The following is an 18,882-nucleotide window of genomic DNA, read 5'->3' as shown; positions in this document are numbered from 1 at the left end:
TTCACAGCTCCAGGGTCCCAGGTTCGATTCCCGGCTGGGTCACTGTCTGTGTGGAGTCTGCACGTCCTCCCCGTGTGTGCGTGGGTTTCCTCCGGGTGTTCCGGTTTCCTCCCACAGTCCAAAGATGTGCGGGTTAGGTGGATTGGCCATGCTAAATTGCCCGTAGTGTCCTAAAAAGTAAGGTTAAGGGGCGGTTGTTGGGTTACGGGTATAGGGTGGATATGTCTGTTTGAGTAGGGTGATCATTGCTCGGCACAACATCGAGGCCGAAGGGCCTGTTCTGTGCTGTACTGTTCTATGTTCTATGTTCTATGAGCTTGTGCAGGGCCCCCCAGCTCCCAGCCACCTGGACTCCTAGGTACCTGAAGCTCTTCCCTGCCTGCTTCAGTGGGAGCCTACCAATCCCCTCTTCCTGATTCCCCGGGTGCACCACGAACAACTCGCTCTTGCCCAGGTTCCGCTTATACCCAGAGAAGCCCCTGAATTCACTAAGAATCCTCATCACCTCCGGCATCCCCCCCCCACCGGGTCCGCCACATACAGCAACAGGTCGTCCGCATAAAGCGACACTCGATGCTCCTCCCCACCCTGCACCAGGCCCCTCCAATTCCCTGACTCCCTCAACGCCATGGACAGGGGCTCAATTGCCAACGCAAAGAGCAAGGGGGACGGGGACACCCCTGTCTCGTCCCCCGGTATAGCCGAAAGTACTCCGACCTCCTCCTATTCGTGGCTACACTCGCCATCGGGGCCTCATAGAGCAACCTCACCTAACTGACAAACCCCTCCCCAAACCCAAACCTCTCCAACACCTCCCACAGATACCCCCACTCAACCCTATGAAAGGCCTTCTCCGCATCCAACGCCACCACTATCTCCGCCTCCCCTTCCACAGCCGGCATCATAATAACGTTGAGGAGCCTTCGTACGTTTGTATTCAACTGCCTTCCCTTCACAAACCCCGTCTGGTCCTCATGAATGACCCCTGGCACACAATCCTCTATTCTAGTGGCCAGGATCTTTGCCAGCAGCTTGGCGTCTACATTTAGCAGCGAAATCGGCCTATATGACCCACACTGCAGAGGGTCCTTGTCCCGCTTCAGGATCAAGGAAATCAGCGCCCGTGACATAGTTGGGGGCAATCCCCCCCCCCCCCCCCCCCCCCCCCCGCCTCGGTAAAGGTCCGGACCAACAGGGGGCCCAACAGGTCCGCATACCTTTTATAAAATTCCACCGGAAACCCATCCGGCCCCGGCGCCTTCCCCACTGCATCCTCCCTATCCCTTTAACCAACTCCTCCAGCTCGATCGGCGCCCCCAGTCCCTCCACTTGCCCCTCCTCCACCATCGGAAATCGCAGCTTGTCCAAGAAGCGCCCCATTCCACCCCCCTCCACCGGGGGTTCAGACCGGTACAGTTCCCCATAGAAGTCCCTGAAGACCCCATTGACATCTACCCCCCTCCGCACCACCTTCCCAGCTCTATCCGTCACTCCCCCAATCTCCCTGGCCACGTCCCACTTTCGGAGCTGGTGTGCCAGCATCCTGCTCGCCTTCTCCCCGTATTCATACACCGCCCCCTGTGCTTTCCTCCACTGAGCTTCCGCCTTTCTGGTAGTCAATAGGTCAAACCTGGCCTGAAGGCTACGCCTCTCCCCCAGCAATCCCTCCTCCGGAGCCTCCGCATATCTCCTATCCACCCTCACCATCTCCCCTATCAGTCTCTCCCTCTCCCTCTGCTCCCCCCTCTCCCTATGGGTTCGGATGGAAATCAACTCCCCTCTAGTCACCGCCTTCAATGCCTCCCAGACTGTCCCCAATCAGACCTCCCCGTTGTCGTTGGCCTCAAGGTACCTCTCAATACACCCCTGAACCCTCTCGGCCACCTCCTCATCTGTCAGCAGCCCCACCTCCAAGCGCCAGAGCGGATGTTGGTCCCTCTCCTCCCCCAGCCCGAGGTCCACCTAGTGCGGGGCATGATCTGAAATGGCAATGGCAGAGTATTCAACATCCTCCACACTCGAAACCAGCCCCCTGCTCAGGACAAAAAAAATCAATCCTCGAATAGGCCTTATGCATGTGGGAGAAAAACGAGTATTCCCTGGCCCTTGGCCTCGCAAACCTCCAGGGATCCACCTCCCCCATCTGGTCCATAAATCCCCTCAACACCTTAGCCGCCGCCGGCCTCCTACCCGTCCAGGACTTGGATCGAACCAATGAGGGATCCAGCACCGTGTTGAAGTCCCCCCCCCCCCCACCATGATCAGGCTCCCCACCTCCAGGTCCGGAATGTGGCCCAACATACGCCGCATAAACCCCGCATCGTCCCAATTTGGGGCGTAAACATTCACCAACACCACCCGCACCCCCTGCAGCTTACCACTTACCATCACATACCTCCCGCCACTGTCAGCCACCACATTTAACGCCTCAAACGTCACCTTCTTCCCCACCAGGATCGCCACCCCCCGACTCTTCTCATCCAGCCCTGAGTGAAATACTTGGCCCACCCATCCCTTCCTCAGCCGAACCTGGTCCACCACTCTCAGGTGTGTCTCCTGGAGCATGGCCACATCCGCCTTCAGACCCTTCAAGTGCGCAAACACCCGGGCCCGTTTGACCGGCCCACTCAGCCCCCTCACAATCCAGGTTATTAGCCGGATCAGAGGGCTCCCTGCCCCCCTCCTCTGCCGATTAGCCATAACACATCCCCTGCCCACCACTGGCCAGCGTCCCCCGCTCTGCCAGTTCCCCACGGCGGCAACTCCCACCCCCAGCACCCCCTGCATCTTCCAGCTCCTTCCTGACCGTTTCAGCAGCAACCCGGTACCCCCCCCCCCCCTCCCCCGGGCCAGGCTAGGACCCCTCCTAGCCGCGCCCCTCCCTTCATAGCACTCCCGTGAGCCAGCTAACTTCTGCTGACCCTGGCGACTCCCGCGCTACCTCCGACTCCTCCCCACGTAGGACTACCCCTCCTCTTTCGTGCCCATCAGCAGGCCCTCCTCCCCCCCCCCCCCACTCTTGCGCGGGAAAAAAAACAAGCCAGCAACGGCCCGCGCTTCTCAGCCCCGACTCCGCCCCCACCATCTCAGCGCGGGAAACCAGAGAAAAACCCGCCCTTTCGCCCTGCCCAGCCCCACCTCCCCTAGGGCAACTCCCATTGCCAGTCCCAACCACCAGCTCCCCGCACTCCCAGTTTACCCCCCTGCCCGAACCCGTCCACCAGACCCATACAAAAAAGACATAATGACATCACCCCACCCACCCTAAGGCCAACCCACATCTTGCATTAAACAGAGCAAAACAAGTATATTATCATACAACATCCCCCATCTTAGACCCTCAGTTTAAGTTCAGTTTCTCGGCCTGCACAAAGGTCCACGCCTCCGCTGGGGACTCAAAATAATGGTGCCGGTCCTTGTAGGTGACCCACAGACGCGCCGGCTGCAACATGCCAAACTTCACGCTCCGTCTGTGGAGCACCGCCTTCGTCCGGTTAAACCCGGCCCTCCGCTTCGCCACCTCCGAACTCCAGTCCTGGAAGATCCGCACCTCCGTGTTCTCCCACTTGCTGCTCCGCTCCTTCTTGGCCCACCGGAGCACACACTCACGATCCACAAACCGGTGATACCGCACCAACACCGCTCGCAGCGGCTCGTTCTGCTTGGGCCTCCTAGCCAGAATTCTGTGGGCCCCCTCCAACTCCAGGGGCCCTGGAAGGACCCAGCTCCCATCAGCGAGTTCAGCATAACAACCACATAGGCCGCCAGGTCCGACCCCTCCAGCCCCTCCGTGAGACCCAGGATCCGCAAATTCTTCCGCCTCGACCAGTTGTCCAGCTCCTCGAACCGCTCCTGCCACCTTTTATGGAGCGCCTCGTGCATCTCCACCTTCCCCGCGACGGCCACGGCCTCATCCTCCCTTTCGGAGGCCTGCTTCTGCAGCTCCCGGATTGCGGCCCCCTGGGCTGTCTGAGTCTCCATCAGCTCTCTGGTGGTAGCCTTCAGCGACTCCAGCAGCTCCACCTTAAGCTCCTGGAAGCAGCGCAGCAGAGTCTCCTGCTGCTCCTGCGCCCACTGCCTCCACTCCTCCGAGCCTCCGCTGGTCGCCATTTTGTTTTTCTTCCCCCGCTTTTCCAGGGGTGCTTCCACCGTTTTTCTTCTTACCCCACTCCTGGTCTGGACCATAGGACCATAGGGATCAACTCCAGTCCCCTTCCCACGTCGGGATTCGTCGAATGGCCCTGAAAAGAGCCCCAAAGTCCGTTATTCGCGGGAGCTGCCGAACGTTCAGCTTAGCTCGGCATAGCCGCCACCGGAAGTCTATATGCGATTATGCATGTTGGGCACAATCACACGGCTTCATCACAACCATCCTGGGACACAACAAGGCTGTTAAGTCTTGTGAGAGGCCTCTCATGAGATTTGTGATGCTCAGGTCACCTCGTGAAATCAACAAGATCTGACAGGTTGCCCGTGCCGGGGATTGGGCCTGTGGGTGTCCTGCCCTTATGAGGTGGGGTGAGGGGGACTCGAAAACCCCATACAGGTAAGTTGGGGCATTGCAGGCGGGGGGTGTCCAGAGATCACAGTGGGGGTGGGGGGAAGGGGGGCGGTTGGAGGTCAGGGTAGCATTTAAAAATGCTCATCAATGCAGTTCGCTGTGCCGGAAACGAAAGTAAGTGCAGCGTTGGTGGGGCGATAGCAGGTGAAAATTGCATTCAAAATGGGCTCAATTCTTAGTGCCTGACAGGTTAGGCGTGGATAAGATATTTCCCCAAGCAGGTGAGTCTTAAACCAGGAATAAGGAGCAGGCTATTTAAGACTGAGAGGAGGAATTTCACAAAGGGTTGTGAATCATTGGAATTCTGCCCCTCGAGAGCTGTGGAAGCTTAATCATTCAGCATGTTCAAAACAGAAATCGATAGATGTCTAGAGACTAATGACATGAAGGGATAAGGAGATTGTGGGGTAAAGTTGCATTGAGGTAGATAATCAGCCATGATCAGAAAGTGTGGTAGAGCAGGTATGAAGGGGTGAACGGCCTACTCTTGTTCCTCTGTTCCTTTAGACCTCTCCACCACCAACATTCTTTCCTCAACCGACCATGTGGGCTGCCTGCATCTGCATAAATGGTGCTTAAAAGACCTATAATAATCTTTTTATTGTCACATTAACATTGCAATGAAGTTATTGTGAAAAGCCCCCATATACTGTGAAAAGCCCCCATATCCTATAATTGGTCTCAATTAGCTGCCACTTGCCCACAGACAGCTGATCTGACCGCCAGTCGCCCTCGTTTAAAATAGCTCAGGGTGGGGATCCGGCAGCATACAGCAGTGGAGGCCACTAGCAACTACCTGCCTCCAATCTGGATCTTGGCCCTTCAAAAAATCCAGCCCGTGATCGAAGCCATAAACTGGTTGTAGAAATTTGCACAGATCATCTAGAGCTTTCTTCATGAATTTATCTGTGAAGGTTCAGTCCCTCACTTTTACCCTTTGATGCACTATCAATTACCACAAAGACGAAAGTAGTGGAATAATCGAGGCTTTATTGAGCCTCCTGTAGCTGCTGCCAGAATGGTTGCAGCACCGGCGAGCACACACATTTATACGCTGCCCACTGGGCTGAGCCAGCAGGCAGGGATTTACCCATGTACCTCTAGTATATGTGTCTTACATATAATACAACTAGTGGTGACTACCACACCCTTGTAAGCAGCATTGGGTATGCAAACTTATATACAGGGATAGTGGTGGGTTGACTACATCCTTCTTCAAGAGTGCCGTAGTCTCTATTGACCCCGGTGGGTCTGCTCTTCCTCTTCCACTAACACTGTATACATCTCTGGAAACCAGTGTTACATGGATTTTTCTTATTGTAGGTGGTAGTCATAAAGCTGCCAGTGATTAGAAAGAAGTTTAAAATCCACTTCGGTAGCTAAGAAGAGGAAGGAAATTCTGAAAAATATTCAGACTAGGGGCTGGTTTAGCCCAGTGGGTTAAACAGCTGGCTTGTAATGCAGAACAATGCCAGCAGCGTGGGTTCAATTCCCGTACCAGCCTCCCCGAACAGGAGCTGGAATGTGGCAACTAGAGGCTTTTCACAGTAACTTCATTTGAGGCCTACTTGTGACAATAAGTGATTTTTATACATTAGACAAAATTGATAGATGGTAAAGGTTGTCCAAGTAATATGCCCCTTCAAATAGAAATTATTGGGAAGTGACATGATCTCATTTATAAAGCTATCTATAGTGCACGATGGGGGTGAGTATTATGGGAATTCTGGCAATCTGATTGGAAACATTCTGCTCGTTGGTTGGTTGGGTGGGAGGGTGGTTGGTTGGGTGGGAGGCCCTATGTCTTTTTGATGTTACTGCCCTCTGGTGGATTGTCATCTCTCTCTGCACCTCTTGATGGCTTTTCCACTAAGTAAGGCACCACCCGCCTCTTTTATGGACCAATTTGAGAACTTCCCTTGTCCACATTTAAATTCACCATAAAGCTACAGGATAGGCAAATGAATGGCTTCTGTGTTGGGGCTTTAGGCTTTAGAAGGGAGCGCTCTAACTTGTTACATGTCCCTAGGAACAACATTCCCCTCAAGTGGAGTTGCAGCTCCAGCTACATACTGATGTGCGATCAATGAACACAGAAATGAAGGAGTAGTCCGAATCGAAGGCTTTAATCTACAAGAAGTGTGCCCAGCAGCAGCAGGAGTACAAAAAGAACGATGGCTGCTGGGAAACATGGGTTCTTATACTCCGCCTCGTAGGCGGAGCTACCTTCCTCTCGACCAATGAAAAGACAATACTTGGGATAATGGGCAGCGAGCCTTCTACACCAATAGCAGCTCACACTCCCAGGTACCGTAGTACCTCTAGTCATACTACCACATTCACCCCTTGTTGAGAAAGGAACCGGAGGGGGGGCGTGTGCTTTTTGAGAAGCCGGGGAAGGGGGGGGGGGCGTCCCGTGCGGGTGGGATAAGATACTGATAGTATGACCAGTGATATAGGATTATACCTCTCCTACGGCGGCTGCCCACTGGCCCGTAACTATATACAGGGACGTGTTATCACACGGTAATTATTTACAGAGTTGGAAAACGAGAGAACAAACAAAGAAAGTCCATTAACAGTTCATATCGACTCGATCAGCTGATTGGGGGCCTTGGACGTCCTCTGAGACCTGCGGAGCTTCGTCGGAGATGTTGGAGATGCGGCCGTCCATGACTCCGGGAGCGATGATCCGGTCCTCATGGATGTTTCCATAACCCGTAGACGGAGCTGGTGTGGGCCGGACCGTGGGGGGGGGGGCATCTGGTCGTCTAGGCGGCGTGAGTGAGGAGGTTGGCGGGCCAGGGAGTGGAGCGCCTGCGGGGAGCAGTTGCGGTTGGAGGAGCTGGTGCCGTGGCGATGGTGGGGATCCGGCGTGCGCCAGGTCCCATAGGGAGACCGTGTCCTGTCAGCCGTCGGGGTACTCCACATACGCGTATTGTGGGTTAGCGTGGACCCTCTCGACCAATGTGTCCGACTTGTGCGCCCGCACGTGTTTCCGGAGCAGGATGGGCCCGGGGGCAGCCAGCCAGCTCACACTCTCAGGTACCGTAGTACCTCTAGTCATACTACCACACAAAATTCTGTGGTTTTTCAACTGGGGAAAGCATCTCAACTCCCAATCTGTCCCTATGTCGGAAAGAATATTCCTGCTAGCCATACTTAAGCAAGTCCTTAAGCTTTCCTTTCTGGGCTTAATAACCTGCTTTCCTTCTGGCTCTGCAACAACATGGGGCATCTATCTGGAATATTCTCTGAATCTTTTTTAGATTCTTGTGGCTTTTCCAAGACTGTTTTTGACTTTACTGCCCTGGCTTTGGCCTTGGTATATTTAAGCTGCCCTCGCTTAAGGCTTTCGGGTGCTGTTTAACCCTTTTTGGGCACGTGGACCTACCCCAGCTTTCTGCTCTCCTGCAGATATCTGCTGGCTGATGTTAGCCTCTCTTCTTTCACTGAAGAACATTTGCTGCCAGCCAAATTGTTTCTGAGGGAATCAATTCCTGCCACTTGTAGTTCAGGGACAATTCTGACCATGACAGAGCTAAAACAAGGTCACATGCTAGATGAACCCTTTGGAGGGTGGCAGACGCAAACCCTCCTTCCACACCACTGATTAGGACTTTGGCTTTCGGGGGGGCGGGGAAATCAGGGGTAGGTTTACATTTCCCTCCAGCATTATGGATTGAGTGTCCCCAGTGTCCGAGGGCAGTAAAATGGACTTGCTCACATTTTGGGATGGGAAGAGACACTGTTCCTGTCAAAACTCCAGAAGCTCCCTGGGACTTTATCTGGCTCAAGTACACATCGTGCCATGCCCTTTAAGTGGTATTTTTATGTAGTGAGAGTCTCCACCTGCTCTGCTGCACTACCCATTAGAGTGTCAGATTGGCTGGGGTTGGAAGCGGGTGCGGGGGCAGATGTCTTGGCTTTCACCTCGCTGATTGCCCGAACGCGGATTCTGTTGGGGTAGAGGTTGGCTTCTCTGCCCTGTGCGTCGGCGTGGCAGAGGGACCTGCTGGAGTTCCTAACGCTCGAGAAAGTAAAGTTCAAATTGAGAAGGAGGATGGAAGGGTTCTACAACTCATGGGTCTTGTTCATCATGCATATTCACAAATTGAATGACATTAAACATTAGGAGGGGTGGTTGGGGAGGGTGGATTGTATAAATGTTTTGTATTCAAAATGTTGGGAGCTGTTTGAGGGTGGGTGGATAGGGGGATTGTTGACTAGGGGATTGCCAGGCTATGTCGTAGAGAACGGAGTCCTAGGGCCCGAACCTGACCGTATGCGCCCCCTCACAGAACTCCCCCGTCCCCACAGCCTCAAGGCCCTAAAGCGATACCTGGGGCTGTTCTCCTACTACGCCCAGTGGGTCCCCAACTTTGCGGACAAAGCCCACCCACTTATTCAAACAACCACTTTTCCCCTGATGGATGAGGCCCGCGTGGCCTTCAGCCGCATCAAGGCCGACATCACCAAGGCCGCAATGCACGGGTTGCACCGGGGGAAGGGAGGGTGGCGCCGTGGCACAGAGAGGGGGCGATGTGTGTGGAATCAGTTGGCGCCAGGTCCCCGAGTGAGACTGTCATGGTGGCTGTCGGGGTATGCTACGCAAGTGTACTGCAGGTTGCCATGGAGTAGCTGTACCCTCTCAACCAATGGGCCTGCCTTGTGGAGCCGCACGTGCTTACGGAGGAGAATGGGTCCTGGTGCTGCCAGCCACGTTGGGAGTGAAACCCCAGAGGTGGACTTCCTGGGGAAGGCAAAGGGACGTTCATAGGGGTTTTCTTAGTCGCGGTGCACAGGAGCGACCGAATGGAGTGGAGTGCGTCAGGGAGGACCTCCTGCCAGCGGGAGGCACGGAGATTTCTGGATCGTAGGGCCAGCTGGACGGCCCTCCAGACCGTCCTATTCTCCTGCTCCACCTGCCCGTTTCCCCGGGGGTTGTAGCTGGTCGTCCTGCTCGAGGCAATGCCCCTGTTGAGCAGTAACTGGCGCAGCTGATCGCTCATGAATGAGGATCCCCGGTCGCTGTGGATGTAGGCGGGGAAGCCGAACAGGGCGAAGATGGTGTTGAGGGCTTTGATGACGGTGGCAGATGTCATGACGGGGCATGGAACGGCAAAGGGGAATATTCATCGACCACACTGAGAAAGTACGTTTTCGGTCGGTGGAGGGGGGGCCCTTTGAAGTACACGCTGAGGCGTTCAAAGGGGCCGGAGGCCTTTATCAGACGCGCACAGTCTGGCCGGTAGAAATGTGGTTTGCACTCCGCACAGACCTGGCAGTCTCTGGTGATCGCCCTGACATCCTCGATGGAGTAGGGCAGGTTGCGGGCTTTGATTAAGTGATAAAAACGGGTGACCCCTGGGTGACAAAGGCTGTCGTGCAGGGTCCCGAGTCGGTCCACTTGTGCGCTTTCACATGTACCTCGGGATAGGGCATCGGGGGGGCTCGTTGAGCTTACCGGGGCGATACAAAATCTCGTAGTTGTAGGTGGAGAGCTCGATCCTCCACCTCAAGATTTTATCATTTCTGATCTTGCCCCGCTGTGCGTTATTAAACATGAAGGCAACCGACCGTTGGTCGGTGAGGAGAGTGAATCTACTACCGGCCAGGTAATGCCTCCAATGCCGCACAGCTTCAACGATGGCTTGGGCGTCCTTTTCGACAGAGGAGTGCCGAATTTCGGAGGCATGGGGGGTGCGGGAAAAGAATGCCACTGGCCTGCCTGCCTGGTTGAGGGTGGCGGCCAGAGCAACGTCTGATGCATCGCTCTCGACCTGGAAGGGGAGCATCTCGTCGACCGCATGCATTGTTGCCTTGGCGATGTCGGCCTTGATATGGTTGAAGGCCTGGTGAGCCTCGGCCATCAGGGAAAAAACGGTGGATTGAATGAGTGGGCGGGCCTTGTCCGCATAGTTAGGGACCTACTGGGCGTTATACGGAAAGAACCCCAGGCATCGTTTGAGGGCCTTGGGGCAGTGGGAGTTCCATGTGGGGGCGCATGCGATCGGGGTCGGGCCCCAGAACTCCGTTCTGGACCACATAGCCGAGGATGGCTAATCGGTTCATGCTGAACATGCACTCCTCCTTGTTATATGTGAGGTTGACGAGAGTGGCGGTGTGGAGAAATTTGGAAAGGTAGGCGTTATGGTCCTGCTGATCATGGCCGCAGATGGTGACTGTGTCCAGGTACGGGAAAGTGGCCCGCAGTCCGTACTGGCCAACCATTCGGTCAATCTCCCGTTGGAAGACCGAGACCCCGTTGGTGACGCCGAAGGGGACCCTAAGAAAGTGGTAAAGGCGGCTGATGGCTTTGAACGCCGTGTATGGGCGGTCCGCCTTCCAGATGGGGAGCTAGTGGTAGGCAGATTTCAGATCCACTGTCGAGAAGACCTGGTACTGTGCAATCTGATTGACCACATCAGATATGCGTGGGAGGGGGTATGCGTCGAGCTGCGTATACCGATTGATGGTCAGACTGTAGTCAACGACGATCCTGTTTTTCTCCCCAGTTTTCACCACTACCACTTGGGCTCTCCAGGGGCTGTTGCTGGCCTCAATGATACCTTCCTGAAGCAGCCGCTGGACTTCAGACCTGATGAAGGTTCTGTTCTGGGCGCTGTACCGTCTGCTCCTGGTGGCGACGGGTTTGCAATCTGGGATGAGGTTCGCAAACAGGGAAGGCGGGTCGACCTTAAGGGTTGCGAGGCCGCAAATGGTAGGGGGTCGTAGAGGCCCGCCAAATTTCAGGGTGAGGCTCTGGAGGTTGCACTGGAAGTCCAGGCCGAGTAGCAAGGCAGCGCAGAGGTTGGGGAGGATGTAGAGGCAAAAGCCGCTGAACTCCACGTCCTAGACGGTGAGGGTGGCGATGCAGTACCCCCGGATCACCACGAAGTAGGATCCGGGGGCCAGGGAGCAGGGATATTCTCTGGTTAGCAGAGTGTACCGTGAGCGAGCAGCACCTTACCGTATCGGGGTGAATGAAGCTCTCAGTTCTCCCGGAGTCCAGCAGGCAGGAGATCTCGTGCCCGTCGACCTTCACCTTTGTTGAAGCGGTCGCGAGGTTGTGTGATCGAGACTGGTCAATCGTGACCAAGGCGATGAGCGGCTGGTCGTCGGCGGTTGTAGGCGATGAGCGGCCTGATGAAGTACCCGATAGGGGCAGGGGGATCTGAGGTGGGTAAGATGGCGGCACCCACGGGCCGCACGTGTCCTGGGGGAGGCAAGGTGGCGGCGCCCTTGGGCTGCACGTGTCCTGGGGTAGGCAAGATGGCGGCGCCCATTGGTTCTGAGGGAGGCAAGATGGCGGCGCCCACGGGCCGCATGTTTTGTGAGCAGAGCAAGATGGCGGCGCCCGAGGGCCACACGTGGTCCGAGGAGGGGAACATGGCGGCACCCACTAGCCGCACGTGGGGGGTGCCAGGACAATAGCGGCGATTGAGCAGGCCTGGCACACTGCAGTGAAATGTCCCTTCTTGCCACAGGCCTTGCAGAGGTCCCTCCGCGCCTGGCAGCGCTGTCGGGGGTGTTTCGACTGCCCGCAGAAGTAGCATTTGGGTCCCCCGGGGTTGGTTGGCTGCCGCGTGGCACAGGCGGGGGTTGGCTGGGGGCGGTCGCTGATGGGATACACGACGGGGTGGCTGTCGGCATGGTCCACGATGCACAGGGGGGGTGGACCGTGCGGTCGGGGGCATAGGCCTGAACTTTGCGTGAGGCGACCGTAAGTGAGAGCGCTAGTTTTTTGGTCGACACGAGGTCGAGCGTGGCCCCTTCTAAGAGGCGCTGGCAAATGTAGTCAGACCCTATGCCCGTAACGAATGGGTCTCTCATCAGCAGGTTCGTGTGTTCAGTGGCCAAAATGGCCTGGCAGTCACAGTCTCTCACTAGGGTGAGCAGGGCACGCCAGAAACCTTCCACGGACTCACTGGGAAGTTGCCGCCGCGTGGAAATGAGATGTAAGAGTCATTTTCCTGATCAGATTAGGGACTGCAGATGAAGTAAGCTCATACCAAGACTGTCTCTAGGTTGTGCTTCAGGCCGAATTTGCATTTTGTGGATGAGCTTTTTGCGTCTCCACAAAAAGTTGCAAATAACGGTCAGTTATGTGCATCACGGCATTCATGAAAAAGTGGTCCACATGTGTTTTTTAGCTGCAGACTGTCAGCAAATAAGGTAAACTATTTAGAAACACCTATGTGATTGTGCAGCCGTGCTCCCCCCCCCCCCCCCCCCCCCCCCCTCCCCCCCCCCCCACCTCCCCAGCTCTGCTGTGGTCCCAAAGACCACCATTGAACCCAATTGACTCCCAATCTGATCACCTTCTTTCCTCCCAATTGATTCTCCCCACATCGCCAGAACTTATTTTAGCGCAGTTTAAATCCTCTCTTCTGGGAAGCAGTCTGTGGGCGCCCAGCATTTAAGAAGCAGTAAAAATAGGACGAAAAAAATAATAAGATTATGCTGGAAGAAATAGAGGGTTGGGAGGAAGTGTGCGCCAGACTCTTTTGGGGGAAGCAGTGAGTAATTAGTGATCTTTGCATGTATTAAATTTAAATCTAGTTTTCCTATGCTCTAAATGTTGTGATGTTTGATGCGGCATCTCTTTTGAATGTAACAAATGGAAATCCACTTGTTCAAATGCTGAATGGAAATTGTAATATGTAAGTGGGCAGGAATCATCTCAGACTATGTCCAATATGATGAGGGTAGCTAAAGTATAGTTAAATGAGGTATTGCTAGCCTCACTATAATAAAATGCAAGCAATAATTTTAAGACTTTACTTCTTTGAAAGTGAAATGAAACACCCACTGCACACTGTGGAACTTCAATAGAGAAAATTTATTGTTTGCTAAGCTTAGTTGCTGCAGATAATTAAGAGGCCAAGGTCATTTCTTCAGCAGTTATCAATAAAACTTTAATCTTTATGGTTTCAGATAGACACATGAAGCCAGGTGACTAACGGGAGTAACAGGCATTTGAAGCAGCATTTTGCATTGGAAGCATGCTGTGTGGACGCAAGATCTATTTCTGAGTAAAATCTTGGGAGACTGGCAATGGCTAACTCTGCCATGCAATTGGTAGCATTGATCGTGTGCATAATCGGCATGGTTGGGACATTATCAGCTACTATTATGCCCCACTGGAGGATCACAGCACACATTGGGGCAAATGTTGTAACTGCTATTATCTATATGAAAGGGTTGTGGTGGGCATGTGCCATGTTCAGCACCGGTGTCTTCCAATGTGAAACCTACAATTCCGTCCTGGAACTCCCGCCAGATCTCCAAGCTGCCCGTGCTATGATGGTCATCTCAGTTGCTCTCTCACTGCTCGCTATAACAGTCTCCGTGGTTGGCATGAAATGCACTGTGTGCGCCAAGGATTCTCCATTAAAAGACAAGGTGGCCGGCACTGGAGGAGTTTTATTTATCGTGGCTGGGCTAAGTGGATTGGTGCCAGTAGCCTGGACAATGAATGGAGTGATACTGAATTTCCACAACCCACTAATTCCTGGCGATCTCAAGTTTGAAATCGGTGAGTCCTTGTACCTGGGGGTCGTTGCCGCCATGCTGACCGTCATTGGAGGTGTCATACTGTCCCTGTCATTTATAGGTAGGAGAACTGAGCCGTACAGTAGACGACCAATGTCATACCAGAATCCCGCAGCCAACCGTTCAGCTCCTGCACCATCGGCTGCATCTCTCCATTCAAAAGCAGCGAAAGCAGAATTCGACTCTTACAATCTAACTGGTTATGTGTAGCTTCAAATTGGCATTGTGTGGATCACAGTGGAATTACTTCACAGAATAGTTATAAAGATTATTCTTTACAATAGATATCTCTCTTTGAGCAATTATTCACATAATTTTGTTGCGAAGACCTTTGCGTGATGAAGATTAATTTTGCATGCAGATGATTATGTACGTTTTCAAAACTGACTCTGCTATCTCACTGTTTTGAAATTGTAAAAGGAAATTTACAAGGACTTCAGATTAACTGTTTATTTAGAACGGAACTTGAAGTAGTATTGTTTCTTCAATTCATAAGATCCTGCTTTTACTGTAATTATTCTTTCATGGAGATCTGGCGGGTAAATGGCTCCGGAGACCTGATTAGTTTAGTGTAAGTGAAACGTTAGTCTCAGATTGAACTTAATTTCATTTTCCAAATAAAAACAATGGACTTTAGATTTTTTTAAATGGAGATTGGGGAGGGGGGGTGTAAAGGGGAGAGCATTGGACAAAATCTTCCCACCTTTAAAGGTTTTTAAAGGGGGTCAAAAGCAAGTCCACCCCCTAGTGGTGAAGCCTGGATGCCAAATTGCCCTACTTAACTTGGGAAGGCCAGTTATAAGGCTGCCTCTATAAGAGTCATCAAATTAAGGATGCTGGGGGACCAGGCACCCAGATGGCCTACTGGGAGTTGTCCTGCTGGCGGCTCCACTGGGAAGACTGGGGCACCCTCTGAAGACATGTAAAACTTTAAAAATTATTTGTGCCCATAGCCGCCCGGCTATCACTGTGGAGGTGGCAGGGATAAATAAAGGAGGCCTCACTGGCAACCCATGGCCTGCTGCCTGAGTAGCTGATTCCAGAGACCTGCCAGTCTTTACCAATTAGGTGGGGCCGTTACTGCCGGTAAGATCCCAGAAGAATTCCCAAACCTGCCCCAAGTGGTCAGTTAATTGCCACTAATTGGCTATCAGCTGGCAGCTTACATTCTGGCATAATCAGTTGAATACAGGAACACATTAGCTGGCCGGCCCAACGTGCGATTCTGCAAATTCTCACCGTTCTCACCCGTTTCTAAATCCACCTCTGTGCAGCTGCTAGGCCCGACCCATGATGTCTAATTCACACCTGTACAACACAATGTGTGTATATCGCATTAAGAACCAGTACCTCATCACTGACGCAACAGCAGAAGTCAATGACTTCCACCTCTCTGCAAAACAGTGGACAGTGCTCAACCAAGTTCGCACAGGGCAAGGAAGATATAGTCACTTGTTCCACAAGTGAAAGATGAGGGTAGTCCTGCAGCATGGTTATGGCCATGAGTCCCAGGCCATGGAATACATTAACCTATTTACTAAATCTGTTGCTGGAGGCATTTCATTGCTCCACTCAACACTTAAGACCACTTGTATTATACGTTTTTCCCATCATATGAAATTAGTATCACATGACAATTAAAAACATTTTTTTCAAATATCTTCCTGTGATAGGGGTTTGCTTATTTTTGGAAGAAACGTATGAAAATGTAGGATTAAAATAAAACCCATTAACCCATTAAAGCTCCTTGTTCCAGTTTACTAATGCTCACTTTCCAGCCAGCAACTTCATGTTGAATGTTCTCCATGAATGTTCCTCTTCTACCTGATTCAGGAGATTGCTCTAAACAATTAGCACTTCAGCAACAACATTTATCCACTGCCTATTTAAACCTGCTCTTGTTAAAAAAAATGATACTCTCTGTTGCCAAGTTCCTGGTTGAATTTGAACGTACGTTCTGTTTAATATTCAATTTTATATACACTACTGTCATCCATAGGGTTAATGTATTATAAACCCAACTTCACTTCTGAAGTCCTGGAAGTGTTGTCAAATGCTGCCGAGCCGGGGAGCACGGTGGCCTAGTAGTTAGCACAACCGCCTCACGGGGCTGAGGTCCCAGGTTCGATCCCGGCTCTGGGTCACTGTCTGTGTGGAGTTTGCACATTCTCCCCGTGTCTGCGTGGGTTTCACCCCCACAACCCAAAAATGTGCAGAGTAGGTGGATTGGCCACGCTAAATTGCCCTTAATTGGAAAAAATAATTGGGTAATCTAAATTTTAAAAAAGAAAAAAAAAAATGCTGGCGAGCCAGTGTAAAAGCTCCCGAATGGATTTTCCTGCCCTACCTCCCCAAGCTGTCCAGCCCTGCTTTTCCAGAACCAAATACTATCATTTGGTCAAATTCAATGAATGCTTTGATCATGTTTTCTAGATTCAAGCATCTGATCATCTTACAATGTGGGAAAGCCAATATCCCACCTTGATTACTCTGTGTAAATATATAATTCAACAAAAACAGATGAAGGTATCTATATGGGAATTCTTAAATGTTTTTTTATAGTTGGTAATCAAAAGTAGATTCATTTTGTGACTATTTTATTCACCTTTTAAAATTACATAACACCTGAATGCAACAGTGTAACATCAAGTTTCTTGAACTGGGCATCAACGATATTATTTGTACACTGTTCAATAAAATGGTGTGTTATTGGAAAGCAGTAATTTTATGTATAATTGTTGTATTTTATCTCAATATTAAACATTATTCAGGTAATAAAAGTGCCATTGGATAACCGGTTCAGTGTGTAATTGAATTGCATGTACAATAATGAGTCATACAGGCTATGGAGTTCAATCCCTGCTCTGCAAGTTTAGCTGGTCTCAGCCAGGGCGACAGTGTGGAAAATGTAGCTGAGAGAAACTCAGCTGGACTCATGTCCATAATTGGCATCCAATTTTTCTCTTTTGTGAAACAGCATCGGTGCTCATACTGGGGGAAGCAGGTTAGGCTGTTCTTGTTATGCAGTCTGGCAATGTTTACTGCTGAGAATCACATGTGAGAATAGCTATTTGGTTAATATATTGCAGAGACTTTGTGTTAATGACCTTTGCATGCCAGCTTGAAAGTTCACTGAAGAGCTGGTAATACTTGATGTATGTTTTTTGTATTAAAACTAAACATTTGATTAAATTTATAGGATTAAATATCGAGACAATTATGTGTCACATAGATTCATGTGAAACATCACAGAATCATATAATCCCCACAGTGCAGAATGAGGCCAGTCAGCCTATCAAATCTGTACTGACCCTCCAAAAGAGCACTCCACCTAGGACCAACACCACCACCCCATCCCCACAACCCCACCCAATGTTTGGACACTAGTGGACAATTTAGCATGGCCAATCCACCTAACCTGCACATCTGTGGGAGGAAACCAGAGCACCTGGAGGAAACCCACGCAGACAAGGGGAGAACGTAAAAACTCCACACAGACTATCACTCAATGTTGGAATCGAACCTGGTCCCCTGGCACTGTGAGGCAGCAGTGCGTCATAAATCACTCAGACTTTGTGTGGCCTGTGGTGAGGAATAACTTCAAAGGCAAGCATAACATTTTCCAGGGCATCTATTATGCTACTTGCATTCTATGATGATACTGGACCATGCTTTATTTACTGGAATTCCCATGTCACAGTGACATGAGTTGACTATTCAACCATTAACTCCTTGGCTATTACCTAATCATCTTCTGTTCAATCCACTACAATATATTAGAAAAAAACAGCATGTTATGGCTCAATCTAATTTGGACATTATGTAATGTTCTTATACATTAAAGAAGTGCTTTGATGCTGTATTTGTTCGGTAACATTTCAACAGCACAAATAAAATTCTCACCCACCAAGAGAGCGCCACCTGAAGACTCCGCGTTTCTGGAGCTCAGAGACTGAGATGTTCTCTGTTTACTACTGAGTTTTAGAAACTCAGCCAATGACTGTGTCCCCATGTTCTAGATTCCCCAGCCAGGGGAAACAACCTCATGGTGTCTATCCTGTCAAGCCCCTTCAGAATCTAGAATCTTTCAATGAGATCACCTTTCACTCTGCTAAACCCCAGAGGAGATGGAGCCAATTTACTCACCCTATCAACATCTGACAAGCCCCTCATCCCAGGAACTAATCTAGTGAACGTTTGCTGCACTGCTAAATACAAGTAAACAAAACAGTATCTGGTTGATAATATAGATTTTTAATCCAGACGATCATTCCCAAAACTTATCAGTGCAAAATCACCAGCATTTATTGTGAGTTCTAAACCAGTGAGCACAAAATATGATTTGAAATATTGAAAATCATAATGTTTCTTTTTTCTAGTCATGAGAAAGGAAGCTTTAAGATATTAACTTAGGAACATTTTAAAGTGGACGGAAATATTTTATCTTAAACCTACGGGATATTCTGTTGTTGCTGTTGGTTTGTTTATCAGGTTGCATTGTAAAATGTAATAAATGTGCTTTGTAGTTTTATGTTTGTAACATTGGAAATGGGCAATTGTGAACAACAATCTTTTACTGATCGCAATAAAATATTCAAAACATTTCCTTTGTCTTACATTGTAATTTGATGTAGAGATGCCGGTGATGGAACCATCAATTCAGCGAACACGTGTAGTTGGATCTGAACAGAGGCTTTAATACACTTACAATAGAGCCATCCTATTCATCGTTGAACTTCAGGTGAACTGGCAGGCTGGCTCTA

General features: G+C 51.0%; 1 protein-coding gene across 7 annotated transcripts in view; it reads left to right on the top strand.

Annotated features, from left to right (window-relative positions):
* LOC119952405 (claudin-2-like) overlaps positions 1–16,913 on the top strand; it is a 32,322-nt gene extending 15,409 nt beyond the window's left edge. For 6 of the 7 annotated variants that reach the window (XM_038776132.1, XM_038776127.1, XM_038776131.1 and 3 more), the window contains one exon: positions 13,502–16,913. In XM_038776132.1, coding sequence (XP_038632060.1) covers positions 13,622–14,329 — 708 coding nt within the window. In that variant the 5' untranslated portion in view covers positions 13,502–13,621 and the 3' untranslated portion in view covers positions 14,330–16,913. Of the gene's footprint in view, positions 1–6,831; positions 6,869–13,501 lie in introns of those variants that run through there. The other variant, XM_038776130.1, reaches the window with a different exon arrangement.
* The last annotated feature ends 1,969 nt before the right edge of the window (positions 16,914–18,882 follow it).

The sequence above is a fragment of the Scyliorhinus canicula genome, chromosome 17 (assembly GCF_902713615.1).
Source record: "Scyliorhinus canicula chromosome 17, sScyCan1.1, whole genome shotgun sequence".
Classification (NCBI taxonomy): domain Eukaryota; kingdom Metazoa; phylum Chordata; class Chondrichthyes; order Carcharhiniformes; family Scyliorhinidae; genus Scyliorhinus; species Scyliorhinus canicula.
This window is presented reverse-complemented; position numbering and strand designations above follow the sequence as displayed.